This window comes from Gambusia affinis, linkage group LG01 (assembly GCF_019740435.1).
Source record: "Gambusia affinis linkage group LG01, SWU_Gaff_1.0, whole genome shotgun sequence".
Lineage (NCBI taxonomy): Eukaryota > Metazoa > Chordata > Actinopteri > Cyprinodontiformes > Poeciliidae > Gambusia > Gambusia affinis.
The window spans coordinates 35,872,729-35,889,660 of record NC_057868.1 but is presented as its reverse complement, the minus strand read 5'-3'; the positions used below and the strand labels follow the sequence as shown (position 1 = coordinate 35,889,660).

Sequence of the window (16,932 nt, the reverse complement as noted above, 5' to 3'; positions counted from 1 at the left end):
AAACAAACACAAATAAACAATAATGAATAATGAGAAAAGGAAAAAAAAAACCCCAGCAATCTCTGCACAGTTCTCTTAATGTCCTTTGTAACGTTTCAGAAACTCGGTCAATGGTGACCATGTCTTTTCAAATTTCGCTTCTTTTCCTCTGACAATATAAGTGAGTCGCTCCAGAGCCATACAGGATTGCAGTATTTATTTTAATGAGAAAAAACCTCCTGATGTGCTTTTATGAAGCTGATTGGCCAGAGAAGAGTTCTTTCAAAATAAAACCTGTTTGTCTGAAAGATCTAAATGTAGTGTTCCTAAAAAATCTGTTTCTAATACACCTTTTTAGATCAAATACGAAAACAGACTGTAACTTGAAAGTGGTTTGTTTTTATTAGCTGTATACATTAAGAGTTATCAAAGAGCATTCACGCAGTTCAATATCATTGAAGCCAGATATATAGCACTAATTTAGAGGCAGGAAAAACAGAGAAAACCAGTCCAAGCTGAGAATGCATTCATCATTTAGAAAATAACTAAGATGCTGACCACAAGTTTTGATGTTGTTGGACTTTTATAGTCTCAGATTAGTTTTGCCTCAACATTCTTAAGATTTAGCTGTTTATTTTTAACATGAAATAATGCTATTGTTGACTTAAAAATCTGGAAAGTGGAAATTAAACCTTGACGCCTCGTTTCTTTAGGGCAGGGGTGTCAAAGTCAAATGGACGGAGGGCCAAATAAAAAATTTAGCTACAAGCTGAGGGCCGGACTGATCGAATTTGTGTGGATCGAACGGGGTGCATCTCGCATTTTTTCAGACGGGGTGCCGGCTTGCTGAGGGCCGGTTCTAATAATAAATCAAGATCATCCCAGGGGCCGTAGAAAATCTTCTCGCGGGCCGGATGTGGCCCGCGGGCCTTGACTCTGACATATGTGCTTTAGGGTCACACTGTATGTTAGATGTGTGTCTACTCTGCTTCAGCATCATGAAAATAATTTTCCGGCCAATTGAATGTTGAATAATTCTGCTGCAGACAAACATAATACATTTAACCCTCCTGTATAGCTGCTGTTTGGGTGCCAAATGTGTGTTTTGTTGTTGCTCAGCCATCCTCCTCCACCGAGCCAAGGCCGACCTGACACTGCTGGATGAGAACAGGAACACTGCCCTGCACCTGGCCTGCAGCAAGGTACACGCTCTTATCTCCACAATAGTTAACACATTTATTAGCAGCACTAGCATCCTGCTAATTATAAAACAACTCGAGCAAATGTTGCTTCTACGGTGAATTGTTCTGGAAACAGATAATGGCTCCACACAGTTTTCAGTGATGGGTTTTTTTTATACTTTGTTGTTTTTCCTTCAGGCCCATGAGATGTGCGCTCTGCTGATTCTGGGAGAGATCCACAATCCCACTCTGATTAATGCCACCAACAGTGCACTGCAAATGTAAGAACGTATGAACTATTACACAAAATGCAGCACACCGTGTTCATATTTGTAAATGTTTCTGTGTTACATGACTCAAAATAACTCCGCTTATTTACTTTTTTTTTTTTGTGTGAAGTCCATTCTAAGTTATTCAAAATAAAATACAGATTTGGAAGCTCCTATCAGGGTGAAATGCTACTAAACGGTTTCTGTACAAGTGACACAAATGAGGAGTATTCAAGAGACTTGTGTTAAATTACATTGTTACACCAAATACTTCAAAATAACTCTGACTTTTCTCCAACAATGTGACACTAAATTGTGATGTGACTTGAATAGCAGCTGCAGTTTATAGTTTGTAGCAATGATTGCAGTAAAATAATCAGCCTGAATCTGATTCAGACTAAATTGTAACTGTGCAGAAGGACAAATGGTGATCCTTCTTCATGGTTGACATTTCTCATCTCCCCAAAAATGTCTTGATTATTAGAATTAATTTTAATTAAAATTATGCAGCTAAGAGCATTTTACTCACCAATAAATGCGTTTGTATGCTGGATTTCTGCTCCAGTCTGTAAATTTTACCATTTAAAACTTGAGGTTTGTGCATCCAAGTCAATATGCTCTTAATGACAGAGTGTTGTAGAAGTACAGCCAAAAACTCTTATTTAAAACCACCTCAGCTCTTTTATTAGCTGTCCCTTTGCAGTGAAGCTTTCAGTCTGAGCTGCCATTGTTTTTGTTTCTGGTCTTGTGCAGGCCCCTCCATCTTGCAGCTCGTAACGGCCTGGCTACGGTGGTGCAGGCACTGCTGAGTAGAGGAGCCACGGTGCTGGCTGTGGATGAGGAAGGTGAGAAACTTCACAGCTTCTGTGGTGCTGGTTCATTCCTTCCTTTCCCTGTTTTTTATGTATTTATCAGGGAACATTAAGGCACAGATGATGTAGGAAGAATAATGTAGCCTGTCTGATAAAGGGCAAGTTTAGGGCTGCAACTTCGCATAAAGAAATTGGCATATTCTAAATAATTTTCATTTAAATGTACTTCATACGGCGTTAGAAATACTTTAAAAATACTAACAAATAATTCAGTTCTGTTTCAAAGAAGAAAAGAAACATTTATTTCTTTTATCAGTTGTTGTGAAGGATGCATCTGCAACTAAAAAGTACTTAAAATATCAACATGAGAAAAGCTCAGTGCTTTCTTCTAACTTAATATCATTACAGTGCGAGAATAATCAGTTGATTTTATTTTATTTTATTTTTTTGGAGTGAGATTAATTGCAAAAGATGCTTAATAGGAGATTTATTTTTTTACAGAATTTGAATTAGATGAAACTAAAACTGCAATTTGAGGAGTTTCAAAATAAAATATCTGTTTGTTTTTTTGTTCTTGGATGTAAAATCTATTTGTTTCTTATGCAGTTTAGACTAAGTTACTGCTCTAAATATGTTGTTCTTTCAACAATTTGCCTTTTTTTCATGCTGTATAGTAACTCTAACAATTAAGCAGTTACTAAATTGGTGGACAATTATTTCAATAATCGATTCAATTTCCAAATTCTTGTTTCAGCAATGCATTGTTTTATAGCAGCTTATCATATGAACAAATTTGCATTTATTTAATAGAAAATTGAGTATTTTATTTATTTTTTCACATTAACGGAATATTGACAACGTTTTGCACATATTTGTAATGGAAATGCAGCTGTTGGGATTTTCTCACGCTGATTTTTCTGCCCATCAGGCCACACCCCGGCTCTGGCCTGTGCCCCCAACAAGGACGTGGCTGACTGCCTGGCTCTGATCCTATCTACCATGAAGCCTTTCCCTCAGCGGGACCCTTCCTCCTGCTCCTCCTCCTCGCCCACCGTCTCCTCCTCCGCGGGTCTCAACTTGCTGAAGCACTGCGGCATCACCGCCGCCTGCTCCCCTCTGCCCAGCAACGGCCTCCACAACGGCTACGTCAAAGACCGCCACGGTGCACCGGTGGGCCTGGACGGGTGTCTGTCTGAGTGAACTCAGCCAGCTGCTATCAACATCACCACCACCAGGGGGCGACTACCTTAAACATGGTCAAGAGGACCAGAAGAGCACCCACCCACATGTCTGTTTTCTCTGTATGTACGTGTTTGTGCGTCTGTGCGTGCGTGAGCGTTTGGTCTTCTCTTGAGGTGCAGTCAAACCTATTATGCAATTAGATCCCATTCCTCCGTCTCCTGGTAGTGCTTAATGCAAAGAGGCAGGTCGCTCTACAAGGTCACCACGACGAGGCATTTACTACGAACTAGCAATCTGGCCATCTCTAAATTATTTAACCCTTTAAAGCCCTGCTGACGTCATTATACAGCCAACTTCTCAGAGCATGGCGGTATCTTCACCAACTGTCCTCTTTCTCCATATCATTCAGTAGAGAAGTCATATCATGTTTAACCAGAAAGGTGACCTTGTAGAGGATTGTTCAGCCTTCCCAAAAAAAATGATCAAAGAGTTTGTGAGCCTTTTTTTTTAATTATTAAATTGTCTACTAGCCTAGATTTTTATGAAGGAACCACACAAGGGAAAGTCAAAGTTCTTGCGTAAGAGTGCAATGCTTTTTGTACTACAGTACAATCTGAAATTTGGGAAAAAGGGTCATAAAGTTGTTAAATCCTTAGCTTACTCTAAACGTATGGCCTAGAATTGTTTGGCATTTTAAAATGATTTGGTAAATGCTGCTGAATTCATTAGCATGTCTCCTTCCAAAGGAGAGCCATTCTGGGGTCGGGCCGAAACATCCCTACGTACCGCGTACCGACCCCGCTTTTTGTTTTTAAAGATGCTAAATAAGTGTTTGTTAAGCTAGAATGTTTCTAAGCATATAAGTTATGACCAAAGTTGATCAACACTACTATGGCTATAAATTATTTATTTGAGATGAACTGTACTGTATAGAGAAAGACAATAGATCTCGATATACCTCGTCAACTCGTTTAGCAGCTGCTTCATCTTCACCCAGGGTCCGTAGGCCTAACGTTCTCTTCTTCTTTTGTTTGTTTTGTTTGTTTGTTTGTTTTCGTAGGACTTAGAGAACTGCTGTAGGATAGTGACTGACTGAGGCCTTGTTTATTTCTAGATGAAGGCTTTACTAGTAATATCTGCCAACAACACCTCATCGAAGCATCTTATATCTGAGCACATAAATGAACAAGCCATTTCAATTTATTTCCCATCTCTTTAACAGTGTTTTCCAGAGAATATTTCACAATTTGAATGGCCTGATTACTGAAAGAGAGCAATCAGTCTTGTTTTTAGGCACTAATAATATTTTCCTTTCCTTTTGTTTTTTTTGGTGCGTGTGTCTTTAAATTTGGAGCTGGCCATTGACGTTTAAGCTCTCGCTAACGGAGTATTTTGTGGAGCTGGTGAAGTTGTCTTAAGAATCTACATCGCAGCTTCTTAGTGGTGAACTGATCCGTTTAAACAAATATTGTCTCTTTTTCTTTTGAACTATTATAATTATTGGGCGGTTTCCAAGCAATATTTTCTTTTTTGCCTTTTTGTTGAGCGTTAATAAATAGACAATCACTGTCACAAGGGCTTTTGTTTCCCTAGAATGTGTTTTGATTTCTTTTTCATTTTTTTAAATTTACCTAAAGACTAAACGAATGGCTCTGTGCGTGCCGGGCATTTTACTGTCAGTGTCAACTTAAATGCACTGGATTGCCTTTGTGGCATCTCAAGAAATGCCTTTTGACCCATGCCTTCTACGACGCTTCATTTCAGTTGGATTGCTTGGTGGCAGAACGTAACGAGCCCTGACACTGATTATGTTGCCGCCCGTTTGATGGCAGCGGCATTTAACTACAGTTACACCATCGTATCTAATGGGAGTTTTAAGTAGATAAACAAATAATTAAATAAATGCTTGGCTTATCTTTACGCTCTGGCATTGTTAGTGGAGCAGGGAGGTCGTATCCCTGCAAGAAACAAATAGGGCTAAGAAGAGAAGAAGAAGAAGAAGAAGTATCTCTGCTTAGGCCAATCCCTGTTTAGATTTCAGGAATAGCAGAAATCCAAATATGTGCTTTTATTTGTGTTAATTTAGTCGTCTCCTCATCCCATTTTCTGGTATTAAGCATACTAAAGATGATTGTATCAGACCACTAGAGCTGTTGGTGACTCCTAGATGTTTTATCTATGCTATTTAGTTGTGTTGAGCCATCTGACGGTGGTTAGCTTACACTGAGTCAGATGAGTTTCCTTGGTGTGATGACTTCATATCCTCTGGTGTTGAAGTGGCACAATTGCACACGTTAGTTTGACTGGATAAGAGAAGAGGACCTAGAATAGACTTTGTTGTTGAATACACTTTACCAAGGAAGCAATGCTTTCACGGCGGTGTATTAAGCTTGATTTTTGTTTCTCAAACTGACAAATATTCTTTTCAGAGCAGCAATCTCATTGAGTTAAGAGTTGTAGATTACTACTTTATTCGGCATCCATAACTGACTGAAACTGAACAAATCTGTGAAGCCCAGCCTTTTGTTCTTCTATTGGAAAGGCGGTGATGTTAGTCGGGGCTTTTTCACCAAACTGGTTCCAGTGCTAAACTGTTGCTGGTGCTTCCTTGGCGCCAGTTGTTTCTGTTTCCAGCTCTGGTAGCGATTAACTGGTTCATTCTTTCCTCCAACTGGGATGGGGAAAAAAACACTTTGACCAGGAGCTGGAAGTGGGGAAAAGAGAGATAAACAACCAATAATTTTACTAATTTAAAACAAAAATGGAAAGAAAAAAACACTTGAATTTCATATTTATAGCTAAACTCACTCCCTCTCATGTTTCCATTAATTATATTCAGATCCCCAGCTTAGTTTCTGAACACTAAGTTATTTTCCATCCTCAGATACTGTTGATAAATGCTCTAATCGCTGTGTTTAAGAGTTAATCGCAACGCTGCTGGTGGTATTAAGAGTTAATAAATTAATCTGGTGACAATAGAGCATCTTTTTGCACAAATGGGGAGAAAATTTTAATTTTTGGAGTTAAAAGCACTGATATCATCCTGGGAAATTAGAAATAAAAGTGATAAAAGGTGAGATGCACATAGATTAAACCAACCTGTTTCTGGCTCCAGGTTTTTTCTCTCTTTCTTTTTCTTTTTTTTGGAACCACTTTAGTGGAAAACGCCCCAGTAGTACTGCAGATAGGTACATAATTTCGCTATTCTTCTCAGGATTCCTGCTAAAGCAGCAGGTCGAGTTTCTTAATTCAATCAGATCTCTTATATCTAAAGTTTTTTCAGTTTTTTTTTTTTTTTTTAACATATATATTATTTTTCTCCCCAAGATGGGATGTTCCAAAATTCAATTTTTTAAAAATCTGTTATCCTACAGCACTTAATTACGTAGTCAAGCACGCACTTTAGTACATTCAGGTTCTAAGTGTGCAAAGTAGAGCAGATGTAATGTATGTACTTATGTTTACATGCATGTGTTGCTGCTGAATACAGGAAATGTAAATGAGAAAAGGTGAAAAGGAAAGAAAAGAAGCAAAGGCTGCAACTAAATTGTACTCCATCAATGCATTATTTAAAAAAAATAAAACATTTATGAATATATATATTGAATAAAAAAGTGGTGCTTTCAAGCACTTGTGACAGAGTCCGCTCCCTGCTGACTTATGTTATCTCTTCCCATCACCCAGCCTACTGTTAACAATGCAGACTTTGGCCTAAGTCCTGTAAAGTCAGTTGAGAGATTAAACCAACACCTCAGGCAGGCGGGCAGGCTTCACTAAACACCCTCCATATCCTCTGCCATCTGTAGGTGCTGTCAGGCCAGCCTGGTTTTGGGCAGGGATTTTTATTTCATTTCTCGTGATGTCCTTATCTGTGTGGTAAATGGAGTCAGTCATTGACTTGTGCAATGGCGCTTGATGTAATCTCTCTCTCTTTTTCTTTTTTTTTTTGTATTACAGTATTCTTATACATGCTTTTTATTTTACTTCTTGCGTACCAGTGATACCAGTGATTGTGCATGGAGCTAGGTCAAAGTTGTGACGTAGCTACTATTAAACAAATGGAGCATATTATACAATATATTTGGAGTCAGAGATGGTAAGAAAGCAATGAAAGGTCCAATTGTAGCAATAGCGTGTGTGTGTAAAAGTGTGCAGCACAAATATTGCACTGCCATCCATTTTAGGCCAATTCAGTAAATCATAGCATCAATGCCAATGGAAGATTCAAATGCGGGTTAGATGTCATATTTTATCACAAATAAGGCCTGTTTGCCAAAATGTGTTGAGAGGGAGGGAGAGAGGAAAGCCTCTCTGTTAAGCAGCAATGGATTTATGCATATGTTCAAGCAGTTTACAGTCTGACCATCAAATCTGAGCCATGAATTTACTGACTGAAATGAATGTAGGGTCAGTTCAGAGCGCGACAGTTTTCTTTCTCCCGACTTTAAACTGTTGCTCTTCATTTGTCTTGCGTAGATATGAATATACAGGTAGCATGTAGAAATATAACTCTCTACTTATTCTAATCTATGTGTAGTAGTCTTCCTGCTTTGAAGGTCTGGATATGTTTTATTTAATTTATTTTTTTCAGGTCCCCCCCCCCACCACGACCACCCCTCTTTCCCGCCTTTTAGGCGTTTATAGTTGTGTAGAATGAAGCCTAAAACCATAAAGGATAAAATTGTAGATGAATTTAACATTAACGGTCATCCATTCCATTGAGATTGCCTTACAGTACAGTGAAGCAAGACGGACAAAAAAACAAAAAGGTCTACAGTAGATATGATGACACATACTCATAAATAGCCTATATTTGACAAAATGCACCTAAGCTACACCCATTTAGTGCCATAGAAACCTTGATTTGCCTTTAGACATGAATCATATTTACTCGGTCAGTAACATATTCAGACGTAGACAGGATTCTTACAGTTTTGTGTTGGGAGCTGCATGTCTCTAAGCCAGTTATATTACTCAAAAGAAAGCTATATAAATGTGCATGAGAAATTACTACTTAAAATACAAGTATTCTGTTGAATTTTGGTGTATTTTATAATTGGACATTTTTTCTGAAGTATATAGGTAGTCCCTTTAGTATTGACGAAGCAATCCATTGTTTGTGTTTTTAACAAGGTGGTTTATATTGTGTGTTACAAAGAAGAAAAAAAAATCATTTTTGATGTCCCCAAAAAAAAAAAAAAAAAAAGCATACTATATACAATATAGAATTGATTTGCCTCAATGGATGTCTTGGTTTTTACTTGAAGTAAATGGCAAATTTCAATTCAACTCTGATCCACTGTTGAGCCTTTTGCCTTAAAAGCTATAACAGAAAATAAAACCTGGCAGCACCCGAGACGCTACATCTCCTGTAGAGTTATGCTTCTTGCTTTGATTGCTTTAAAACAAAAACAAAATTGGCTACTTTTAGGTCCCGCAGACGCCACCCCGGGGGGTCGAGAAGCACACAGATAAATTGAGGTAGCACATAGCTCAAGGTTGCCATGGTACCAAGATAGCTCTGAGAGTTTGGGATTTCGCCATATTTTCCACTGTGAATGAATGAATGACTTCAGAATTCACTTGTAAACACAATCAAACTATGGCTTCTCTGTTATCCAGAGCCAAGTGACACTGGGAATTGACGTTGTGTACCTCAAACAAAAAAAAAAAAAATACTAAGACACGAAGGATGCTTGTACAGCTATGCTAACAAAGAGGAAAAAAAAAAGAAAAAGAAAAAGAAATCCTTGTACATCCATCTTGTGGGTTGTGTAATTCTGCTTAAACCAGCCTAAACCAGACGATCTGCGCGGAAGCGTTTGATCAGCGTTGGCGGATGTCTCTTGTTTCCTACTTGGCGAAGGGGCAGCCAACTGCACCTTGTACTTTTTATTGGACCTGCAGTTTTACCTCATCAGTGATCTTTTGTGTGACGATGCTGACATTGATTGTGTGGTGTTTTTGTTCCTTCCCCCTGATGTCAGTCATGTAGATTACTTGCAAGTAAAAGAAGTAGTTTCGTGTGCTTGTGACTTTACAACAGAAGTTTGTCATATCTAAACATGCACTAGCCCTTTTTTTTTTAAACTGAAGCGCATATTTACCCTGTTCCAACACATCTCCCTTCATTACAATTAACAGATGAAACTGTTATTTGGTGCAAGTCAGAGTAAGAAGGTCCAGTTAAATATCAGCTGGGATGTTAAGGTAGCTATAAAACTTTACCTCTGTAAGTCAAAACAATATAACTTCACTGTATAACAACCTTCCCAGCTGGTTATTCATTCCCTCTACCCCACCAATATGACCTGTGTAATACCAAGCACAGAGGTGGCACGGTGCCTTTTACTTGTAACTACCGAAAGGTACGGTCTTCCATTTGTATTTCCCAGAAGCCTTACAATGGGGAAGAAAAAAAACACACTGAACATACGTGGTGGCAGAACCGAACTCCCTCTGAGCATCATCATTTAAAGGGCATATATCATAAATTTTTACCGCTTTTCTTTTCCAATTGGTGTTCAGGCTTGTAGCTTGTGCTAATAATTTGCGCTAATAACAGGAAGCACAAGGCCGCCTAAATTTATGACACCTTGGATGCAAAACTCTGGCGTTGATTGTAATATTACGTCCATCCAAGACAAAAATAGAGATGCTAAAGACTTGAGATGGAAAAAGTTGGAAGAAATGTTTTCTAGGAGTGGTAACTTGGAGACCTAACAAACCAGCACCCTATAGAGTGATTAAAGCTCTTTTAGAGCAAAGTGGTGAATTGGGAAAACTAAACAGCTGGTAGGATTCAGTTCTGACATTTCTACTGTGATGTGGTTTTGTCTCACTTTTGTACACATAATAGGTCAGTGAATTTGTTTTGTTTTTTTGTGAAGGTTTAACTGCATCACAGTAATGTATCTGTAAAAACTCCAATTACTCCAATCTGTCACTCCACTCAAACTCAATTTGCAATTTTGGCCCTGAAAAAATCACTACAATATTTGTACTTCTAGATAGAAGGGAACTTAAAATACTGACGTTAAATCCGATCGGCACCAGTCCTCCTGCGACTCTGCTACTATAAACAAAGCAATGGTGGATGGATATTCAATCAGGCTTTAGCTGCAAACACACTCATCCATTTGGCTCAGACACGTAGAAAAAAAATTACAGCTGAAGCTGTCATCGCTAAATGTTTAAAGTGGTTACAAATGTTTTTTGTTGTGATTTTAAAGTAAATAATGGATCTCCAAAATGGTTCTATCATATGATATTTGCCCTTTAAATTATGTTTCAAATTAAAAGTAAAAGCCTAAATAACTGCCTCTAGATTCGCTTGGATTTCTCCACACATTTCCCGTGACTTTTAGCGTTGCAGAAGAAATTGCACACTACTGGTGCGATTTCCTTTAGGCACATCAAACGGTGAACGAACGATCGGTAGATTGAAAGCACAAATCCAAAGAAGGCACCTCGGCGCTCGGAGGGCTCTCCGAACCATAAGAAGCAAAGCAGACCAAATTTAGGTCAAGATGTGAGGGAGGAAATAAAATAAAAAAACAGAAATTGTGAGGCTTGATTATTAGAAACACAGTAACTGTAGAGAGACCGCTGTCTGAAATTCCAGAGCTGCTTCTGATTATTCCTCTCAGCCTTCTGGGTTATTCATCTATGATTAGTAACTTCTTCACAGTGCAAACCAAGTCGTCATCGAACTTTAGGGTGAACTGTTTGTTGTGACTGTGTTGCGAATTGATTGTGGAGATAGTATTGTGTTATTTTAGGGTAGACTGAACTAGAAATAGGATTGCAGTTTGTAGCTGTGTGCAGTGTTAATAACGGTGTGATCATATTCTAGAAGTGGCGTAACATTTGTTGTCTTACTATGACATTAAGGCATGAAAATCTTCTGTCAAGCTGACCTCGTTTGAAATAGATATAAGTGCAATAACCTTTTGTTTATCATCGCTTCCTCGGTTGAGTAAGAAAAAAAAAATTATGATCCCTTCTCTTTCCTTTTGATAAAAAAAACAAACAAAAAAACACCAAAAGTCACTGATCTGTAGCAAATGAAGGATTTCAGCGGTCCTCTTGTTTGTATTCAGAGGTGGCATTTAAACGTGAGATGTGAGATTCTGTTCTTAAAACTGTGATTTAAAACGAAAGTTTAAAAGCTGCCTGCTCAAACACAGGACCGTGCACAAGTTGAAAAGTTGGAATTGATTTTGTTTTGTTTTGTTTTGATGGATGGACTTTGATGGTATTGTAATTTGAACTAGACACGTTCCTTTGCATGTGTCCGTGTGTTTATATGCTTCCTCGTTTCCTCCTTTTTAGTCGGTGATATGAGGGGAAAAAAACTAAAAGGAAATCTGAAACGCCTTATGTTGTTCTCAATGTTAAGCATTAAGGTTGTTGTTTTTTTTTTCACGCCCCTCCCTTTTCTGTGTGTAGCCGAAAGCTTGTACAGTCAAACCCACAGGAGATTTCCACCCGTGCGTTTGTAACTCGGAGGTTTTTAGAGAAACATTTCCCCCCTGGAAGTGCCGTTTGTTTTCACCAGCAGAAGATTCGTTACCGGGGGAGAGAGGGGAGATCGCGTTTACACAAAAAGGTGGAAAGTGGATTTTGGAAACACTTTGAAATGAATGAAACCAAGTATTGTACGCAGGTGAAGTAAGACGGTTATATTCTGATGGAGCACCTTATTGACTTGCTCCTTCTGTGAGTCTCCTATTGATCTTGATTACTCTAAAGCAGAGCCATATCAGAGAATTTGCCCATTAGGAGCCCCCATGAATGTGCTTTTAGCTGTAGGATGTATATTGCATGTTTTGTGATACTTTAGTTGTATTTGTAGTCTCTTTCATGTATTTTTTTTTCTCTCTCTCTTTGGTTTAGTCTGCTTCACTGAAGATTTTACCACCTTACTGCAACTCATGAGCTTTTAACAAAACTGCATCAACTGGACTTTAGGCAGGTGTTGATGTGCTGCTGAGGCAGCCTTAATTCATTACAGATTTAAAGAAAAATAACAAGAATTGAAAAGTAAACCACTCGCGTTGTTTTAATGCGAGTGGCTTATCTGGGAAATAAAGTCGGAGCCCTTGTACGTGGAAGGACTCTGAATCAGGGCATGTGATGAATTACAATCAAATTATTACCACGATGCACCTTCACAAGCATAGGAGGAGGAAAAAAGTTGGCTTGTCCACCTGACATTCCAAATTTGATTTAGTTTTTCTTCCACGGTCCTGTCTTTTTTTATTATTATTATTTCATTTTGCTTTGCTGGTGAATAAAGTGTGTCAATGACAGGGTTCCCTATTTAGCATAACGCTGATTACCTCATTTACAAGTCTGCAAATATACTATTCTACTGTGTATGAAGGAGTTGATGCCATCACCAGCAGCGCGGTCTCCAGACCTATGATGACAACAGGACCAATGAATTTACTCTGCTCACATCAGCCACTTTCAGAGGAACCACCCAACTAGAAACAAGCGGATGGAAACATGATTGAACTTTTATTTTGGCGGGCCAAAAACAGCCGTCGACAATTTACTTCAGTTGAAAGCCACAGCAGCTGCTAATCCAGTCAACACGTACAGATGCATCTCGATTCAGCAGAAAACCGACATGAAGTTAAATTACTTGAGTATATTTAAAGTTTTTGTTCCTGTTGACTTTGATTGTCGCTTCACTGCTACTGAAAATCCCAAAAGTCGTTTTTTCAGAAGCGATATGATCAGAGCTCCTTTGACATGATCTGTCCGCAATTAAAGAATCTACTCAAACATTTAAGCCAACTTTGCTTCACAGTTTTCCTTCCACTCAACTTTCCATGAATGGGCTTGTAAACGGTACAAACATTCATCTTTGATAATGACGGTTTCCTGATTAGCTGAATCTTCATTAGCTGTAAGCCACAATCCTTATCGGACGTTTTTCCTTCCTCTCAACTTTCCATGAATCTAACTTTATACAGTATGAACGGCCATCTTTGTTAGTAGTGACATTTTATGGATGTTTCCAAATTAACTGAATCGTCATTAGCTGTAAGATAAACCTTACAGCTGAAGAAGTCCTTACTAGACTTTTTTCCTTCCATTCAACTTTCCATGAATTGGCTTGCATACAGTACAAACATTTATCTTCGTTAATGACGGTTTATGGCTGTTTCCTGATTAACTGAATCTTCATTAGCTGACATGACTTTTTCCTTCCACTCAACTTTCCACAGCTCAAGTTGACATTTTGTTAGTAATGACAGTTTATGGCTGTTTCTAAATTAACTGAATTGCCATTAGCTGTAAGGCGATCCTTGCTGGACTTTTTTCCTTCCACTCAACTTTCCATGAATCTGATTGTATACAATACAAACAGCCATCTTTGTTAGAAGTGACGTTTTATGGATGCCTCCGAATTAACTGAATCTTCGTTAGCTGCAAGCCATCATTGTCAGAAATAACAGAATAGAATCTTGAAGTTTTGTCTCTGTTTAGCTAATCTGATTCCAGTATAGAGTGAGTTTCTCTTTTTAAATTGAGATGCACCTGTGTCGTCAGATTAAAAATTTAATTTAGAAAATCTACCAGCTCAAACACTGACTGGGGTGGCAGCTGTTGGCGCTAACTATCGTGGTTCAGTAATCCTGGCGTATCACAGATATTTCAACATTCTAGCATTGCTCGCTGTTTTGTTTTTGTTTCTTCGTAGCATTACTCCTACCTCCTTGTTTTGCAGCATTGAGTATTGTTCGTCTCTCCACCTGTTCTGGCTTTTAATGGGTCAGTCCACTGTACGGGAATACAGATTTATCATGAGCAATTGTATACTTATACATAAAGTGTGCTTGGATGTGCTGTACATGTCTACTTGACGTTTAAAAAAAATATATTTATGAGAAGCATTTATACGACTAAATACCACTGGAATGTGAAGCCAGACAAATTGTGATGCAGATTATGATAGTCTCTCCCCTTTAACATTCAGTGGTGAATGGTCAGAGGAACCATCTTTAGTAAAGTAAATGATTACCTTTTCTTTCTAGTTTATTTCATTTTTCTGTGTATGCTTTTCTGTCCAGCCCTATAATATGAGAATTCAACGTTTACAGCTTCATTTAGGCTCATGCAGCTGTACTGATATCACAGGTTGTCACGATGAAGATGGGTAGGTGGATTCTGATTTTGAGGGTTGGAGGGGAGGAAAGTCGGTTTGTGTCCCTCAAGCTGTTTGCCTTTGAATCCATCTGTCCAGATTCTGGCTGCGTAGGCGTCCGTCTCTCCACACTGCCCTCACATTTTACACCGGGTTTGACTTACAAGGGGTACAGGACAAGGTGAAAGGTTTGAGGTTTTCTCCCCACCAAATATTACGGCCCTCCCCTCCCCCTGCTGCCGCCACCTACACACACCAACACGAAAACAAAAACTGTACCAGCCCCACTCCACAAACCCGCCGTCTCACCTGAAACCTCAAGCCATTCATGTTTCTGTTTTTGTTTCTTCAACAATGCAATCCTGAAAGCACTTTGCCTTGTTATTCCTTTGTGTGAACATGTGAATGATAATTTGTTACAGAAATGTTAAATATGTAAAAGATCATTCACTGTTTTGGAAAAACCCGCATCTGTCTTTCTGACGTTAAAAGAAAAAAAAAACAGTTTAGTGACATTAAACCTGAATCTATTTTATAAAATGTTTGCTGCAGCCAATTGGTCTTGTCATTCAGTATTGTGGCTTAGGGTTGTTTGTGTTCAATAAAGTGCTATTGCTAAATATTTCCTGTCTCAACCTTCTTTTTTTATCATTCTTTAAGGTGCAATAATGTTAAAAAAATATATTTATTTTTGCTTTTATGTCAAAAAATTTCAGCTCATTAAACTACAACTGGGCAATTTATTATATTTTCCAGCAGGGATGTCAAACTCGTTTTCATTTTGGGCCACATCAAAACTCTGAAGGCTCTTAAAGGGCCAGAATTTATTGATAAAACCCATTAAACTCTTAAAATATTAATAAACAGCTGTTTGTTTCTGCATTCAATAAGTATTTCTTAAAATTAAATTATATTTAATCATATTTAATTTGATCAGTCGCTCCAGCATTTTGTGAATGTTTTTTGTAATTTTTGCTTTAAAAATTACAGATTTTATGGTGCTGATTTAAAAATGTTTGCAAGGAACTTTTACAAAACTTGCAGTAATGTACGATATTAAAAGTGACATTTTACTACTTGCTGTATCAATCACACCCTATAACTTGACATCTAGTAATAGTTAAACCCAATGTTTTGTATTAATTTTGAGAAAAATTTGCAGTAAAATCAGAAAAATAGTGATTTTGTGCGAATTTTGCTTATTTGTGAACAACTGGAGGAACCTCTTGATGTAATTTGCAGTATAAAGGACCCCATAAAAGCTACGTAGGGCCAGATTTGGCCCACAGCCCTTCTGTTTGACATTGTTTTACAGGATTTGAAGTTAAAATTTTTGAAAAACCTAGATTTTTTTTTTCATCTGCTATCTTGTTTGACAAATGTTTCATATCTTCTATTTATTCTATTTATGTATTTCAACGTTTAGATGAAATATTTTATAATTTTTTTGTATTATTAGGAGAACTCGGTAATACTTTTATGAAAACTGAATGCGAAAAATAACTAAAACTTAAGATGGGGAATGTTGAGCATCTCGTGAAGTTTTAGAAATAAAGAAATACTTTATCTTTTAACACATTAGTGTCAAATTAACTCATTATCAGTAGAGTGTATTGATCTGGTCACATCAGAAGCTTTTTCCTCATTAAAATTACTTAATTTTAAGGCGTTCTGGTAAAATTGCACCTTTTTGTGCTGATATTGTGGCAATATTCCTGTAATGAAATACAAATTCTCACAGAAGGGATGACTAAAATAAACTGAACTGAAAAAACAAGAGTTTAATATGGAGTAAATTAACTTTATTATTGTTTTCAGCGTTCCTCCTGTTGAATCGTTCCCTCATTCTCTACGTGGAGTACTTTATTTTTTCTCTACATCTTTGCTGCAGATCCTCTCCTTCCTGTTTGCCTTCTGTCTCGCAATAGTGCGAGAAAATTTGTGCCGCTTGTTAAAGATGCTGCGCCTTCTGTTGTGCAATTTGTCTCAGAGGATGTTAGATTTAGTTGTAATTTTTTAAAATTGTTTTGAGTGATATTTCTCCTGTATAAGTCTTTTCTATAATAAGAAAATTTTATTGATTAAATAACCTTAACCTTTCTTGTGTCTACATACTAGACGACAACCCAACAAATATGTTTCCACATCTCCAAAAATGCCAATATTGTAAAACTTAAATGATTTATTTGTTGTAGTAAAGTGTAAATTACATCTGTTTCATGGTAATTGCATAGTTCCCCATTATTTAAACCGTTTTAATTATAAATCTGATTTAAATTATTTTTTCCCTTCCCATTAAACTGTCACTTATACATTCAAACAGGCCAGGAATTAATCTATTTCATTAG

The 16,932-nt window shown here is 37.7% G+C and overlaps 1 protein-coding gene across 1 annotated transcript in view; it reads left to right on the top strand.

The window, feature by feature from the left end:
- The window catches only part of ankrd52a (ankyrin repeat domain 52a), a 28,863-nt gene extending 13,657 nt beyond the window's left edge, over positions 1-15,206 (top strand). The window contains exons 25-28 of the mRNA XM_044118955.1: positions 1,099-1,181; positions 1,359-1,441; positions 2,183-2,274; positions 3,170-15,206. Of these exons, the coding sequence (XP_043974890.1) occupies positions 1,099-1,181; positions 1,359-1,441; positions 2,183-2,274; positions 3,170-3,441 (530 nt within the window). The 3' untranslated portion in view covers positions 3,442-15,206. The remainder of the gene's footprint in view (positions 1-1,098; positions 1,182-1,358; positions 1,442-2,182; positions 2,275-3,169) is intronic.
- Positions 15,207-16,932: the final 1,726 nt, after the last annotated feature.